The 4,421-nt window shown below is 60.1% G+C and overlaps 1 protein-coding gene across 1 annotated transcript in view; it reads left to right on the forward strand.

Annotated features, from left to right (window-relative positions):
- The window catches only part of LOC113212379 (translation initiation factor IF-2-like), a 9,438-nt gene extending 9,064 nt beyond the window's left edge, over nt 1–374 (forward strand). The window contains exon 4 of the mRNA XM_052274432.1: nt 331–374. Coding sequence (XP_052130392.1) covers nt 331–374 — 44 coding nt within the window. The remainder of the gene's footprint in view (nt 1–330) is intronic.
- Nucleotides 375–4,421: the final 4,047 nt, after the last annotated feature.

Here is a 4,421-nt window from a genome sequence, read left to right on the forward strand (position 1 = left end):
GGGGGGGACAGAAAAAGACATATACTCCAGTAATGAAGTGGTGTACATACAAGGAGGAAGCAGCGACGCCTTGACAGGGAAGCGGGCGGGCAGAGGGGGGTCGATGTCGATGTCTGACCACCTCGAGGGGGTGCTGGGTGCTGCTGCTGGTCAACTGCCAGCTAAAGGCGGGGTGACGATTTCCAAAAACAGCAAGCGCGGGAACATACTCTGTTAGCAGCCTCGAGACTCACCGGCGCACACACAAAACTTGACGCTATAATGTCAGTACAACAGAACAGAACGGAATATACACATTTCACTTTGATTAAAATTTGTGAACTTTTACAGAGCCCATAAAGTTTTGTGCTCGTCTTGGTGAGGCGCACGGTTAAATTCTTGTGATTTTCCCTCAGCTTGACGTATCGCAGTGCATAGCGCTCAGCTTGACGTATCGCAGTGCATAGCGCTCGAACTCTGTACTCCTGATTGCCTGCCGTGTCCTGGGCCGGGCGGGGCGCGGCGGGTCGAGGCGCGCCTCGAGGCGTGGGAGAGGCGGTCTGGGCCGCCGGCGCCCTGGGCAAACACAGCGGGGAACCGGCCAGCGCCGGGCAGGCCCGGGCAGGCCCGGGCAGGCCAGGGCCGAGCAACAGTTTGCCAAAGCGGCACGCCTGCCTGGAGGATCCAGCCCGCCAAGGCGCGCGCTCCAGCCGAGTCAAGAGTTTCGATCAGCAGACGTCTGTTTGACGGAGGAGGGACAAGACAGTTCCAGCCGAGCAGGGAGTACAGCAGGAGGTACACCCAGAAAACCTATTCTTTGGGGAAAAGCAACTTTTAACGAAAATTTCGTGAGAGAAACCAAAGTCAAACTTTTCGTTCAGATGACGGGAAAATGTATTAAAAACAACGAAAATTTCGTTCCTACAAAGAAAAGGTATATGTACACCGATACTGACTAGAATGTAGAATGGTCGAAAAAAACAATGATGCAAAAAAGTTTGGTGCTTTTCACAAAAGGACTAAAAACATACCAAAAACAAGACACTATTTTTATCCACCTTTTACGGTCGACCTTGAGTGCCTCTATATGAGGCATCTTTCGCATCCACGGAAAAACGATAAAGGTTCCCGCTACATGCTGTGCCGTTTTCCTTACCGCACGGGACCATCTCAAGGAGAAAGAAAGAAGTAAGCCTGAAAGTAGGGGCGGTTAGGTTATGATTCGTCGAAGGCGAGGGCGCCGAGGGCTGAGGGGCGAACTCCGCCACGGCGGCCTTGGGTGGCCGCGGAAGCAACAGATGCCCCGCCCGGGGTGGACGCCAGAGGGGCCAGCCCAGCAAAGGGCCACCGCGGCCCTTCCGCTGACTGACCGGAAGCAGCTGGGCGGCTAGAAAGTAAAAAGCCGAGGGCCGATACACGACGGCAAAAAGGGAAATGATGCAGAAAGTTTCGGCGTGAACCGGGCGGCAGTGACAGCCGCCAGGGCGGGGGCGGAGGCGCCGGGGGCTGGCGGGGGCAGCGGAGGCGGGTGCTGCTGATGAAATGTACGCCCGGCGGCGGCCACGGAATGTTGGGGAGCATGAAAGAGAGTCAGTCGTATGTACCGAGCGCGTAGCGTCGGCTGGTTTGAGGTGCGGGGGGCGGCGGCCCGGGCGGCCAAGGACGAGGAGTGGAGTTGGGCGCGCGTAGGCGCTGCTGAAGTCGAAGGAAGGAAGCAAGGTCGGGTCCCTGCCGTTAGGGAGCGACCCGGGCCCTCGGTGAGCCGCCAGCAAAGGCACGAGGAAGGCTGGCCATCACTGCAAACCCCCTTAAGTGTGACGTTTCGTGCTCGAAATATGCGAGTGAGCAAAGTGCTTATTCGCCCAACGGTGACGAGGAGTTTTCGGGGGCCTTTTAGGGTCGCGCCCTATCTTTAAGCCACTCTAGGCAGATTAGGCTCTGATCTCACCCAGCTGTAGTGAGCCTGGAGGAATCTCATACTCCCTAATGTGGCGATGACCCCCAAATATTCCTCTACTGCAGCGAATTTCGAATATAAAAATATCGATCTCAGGCGAGCGAAAAGATTATCGCATACATGCTGATCTCCTCGGATCTCCTCTTGAGAGAGCTCCTGACTGTTTGCGATGATCCGCTACCAACCTTTAAGTGCCAATGTACAGCTCTTCATATGCAGCCCTGTGGTGTAGGGTGGCCGGGCTGTCAACAGCTGGCTAGAGTTCTTTATGTGGCGTCCTCGTAGCCCGACATAGCGGGGCGCGCGCTGCGGCAGCACAACTAGCGGCACGGGGATGGAACAGTGCGCTTTTGAATCGGGAGAGAAAAGCGAGGCGGGCTCGCATGGAACTTGCGCGTTCGCTCTACTCTTTGCTACTACTCGAACTGGAACAGGGAAAGTGCTTTTTGAAATCCGACTCGCTCGTGGATGACATGGAGAGAAAGGGGGAGAAAAGAGGGGAACGCACGGGGTGGGTGGTTTATGCGGGATAGGAGGCGGGAGCGGCTACTCGTGATCCCGCTGAACCGCCGGCAGAGAGCTGTTCTGAGCCGTGGCAGAATGCAGCATCAAGGCCGCACGGCAGCGCTGCCGGGCGCATATATTGATTTGGAAATTATTTTGTTCTTTGTTGTGTTTCCAAACAGAAGAAAATGGCGTACCAGAGAAAAGTCTGGTCGGGAAAAAGGGAGGGGAAAGAAAGGGGGGGGGGAGGGACGTGGATGAGCAAGAGGCTTTGGACGTGCTTGGTGCGGCGGCGGCGGTAGCGGGACGGGGCGCTTTCTTGTCTCGTCTCCGCGGCCCTCAGACTGAACCGTGAACGCACGCTGCACGAATGAGCAGCAGCTTGGGGAGGGGGGCGTCCGCTCCAACACTTTCAAAACGGCGAGCGCGGTGCTGCTGCTGCTGCCGGCTCCCCAAAGGGGGCTCAGGGGGCGCGCTCAGGCGAGAGGGGCGGCGCGGGCACGGGCGCGGGCGCGCGGCCCAGACGGGCGGATTTACACACCCGCCAAGCCTCGAGCGCAGTCTTTAATGATGAACGACCCGCTCCTCCAGGAGCAGAAGAAGAAGAAGGAGCAGGAGGATGAGGCGTGGGGCGGACTACTTACAGCACCGATATAAGAGAGACGCGCGCCCGCGTGTGTGTGTGATGTTGCTGTAGGTACGCCGCGTGTAGCTACACGGGCCGTTACCACGAGCGGGCGGCACCCCGCGTGGCACACACCCCGCGCGCTGCTGCTGCTTTGGTGCTGGACGCCGTGTTGTAGGACGTACAGCCAGTACACGCCGACATTGTATGCCCACGCCCCTGCTGCTGCTGCTGCAGCGGCGCGGGCGCGGCAGAGCGAAGCGGGTGAGTTGTGGCCAAACCAGCGCAGCAGCAACACAACACACAGCAACAGCAACAACAGCACGGCGACGGGACCGCACTGTCCGGCCAGGCCAGGCCCCGTGGGGCTGCAGGCGGGGGGCCAGGGGGCCCCGCGCAGCCCATCGGCTGTAAAACGCCCCTGGACAGCCTGGTGGTGGGAGGGGGGGGGGGGTAGTGGTGTCCGGCCGCGGTGGTGGTGGCCGGCCGAGGTGGTGGTGGCGGTGGTGGTCGCAGCGCGGCCGTGGTGGTCGTAGCCGTGGTGCTGGCGGTGGTGGCCGTAGTGGCGGCGGTGGCGGCCCCGCAGCAGCTGCCCACGACCTCTCGTAAAAGACGTCAAAAGAGGGACTCGCTGCTTGAAATACTGCCCCGCGCACGCACCGCGCGCGCACGTGGGGGCACGCCACACGGCGCCGCCGGCCCGCCGTGGGACGTCCGCCGAGAGTGAGCGGTCGAGATTGAGCAGAGTAGAGGACTATACCAGACTTCACCTCCGGGGCGCCGCCACGGACGAGTGTCGCCAGTCACCAACAACTGCCTCCCTTATACGACTCTTACGACCACTTTGAGCGCCCCCCGTGTCCGCACTGTCAGGTGTTCGACAAACGGCTAACAAACAGCCGCAAAACACGGGTCACCGCGAGTGGCTGAAACCTACAATGTAGTCAAACACGACTGAAACGGCGGCCACCTCCTAGTCGTTCGGCGCGAGGAGGGTTGTCTGTATCGTCCCCTCGCGCAGCTCCGTCGAGCCGAACCCCCTGGTGGGTAGGCAACCCGCCCGCACGACTGCATTGCGGTACAGCGCGAAAGCGCGCGCGAGGGGTTCCGAGCCAGTTCTGAGAGCGGGCAGCCCGTCAGGTGACAACGACACTCACGCTTTTGCCCGTTAATTATTGAAGGCGCGATTGCCGATGTCCTGTCCGCAGGGCGAGGAGGGTGACCTTCGGTGACCTTGATCCAGTGACCCACAGTTCACACAGTGACCCGAACGGGGACTGCAGCCAAGTCGTCATAGAGCGCTGATCACACACGCGGTGGCGGTGGCGGTGATGGTGGTGCGGTGATTTCGGGGGG

Source organism: Frankliniella occidentalis, unplaced genomic scaffold (assembly GCF_000697945.3).
Source record: "Frankliniella occidentalis isolate FOCC.00 unplaced genomic scaffold, Focc_3.1 Scaffold393, whole genome shotgun sequence".
Classification (NCBI taxonomy): domain Eukaryota; kingdom Metazoa; phylum Arthropoda; class Insecta; order Thysanoptera; family Thripidae; genus Frankliniella; species Frankliniella occidentalis.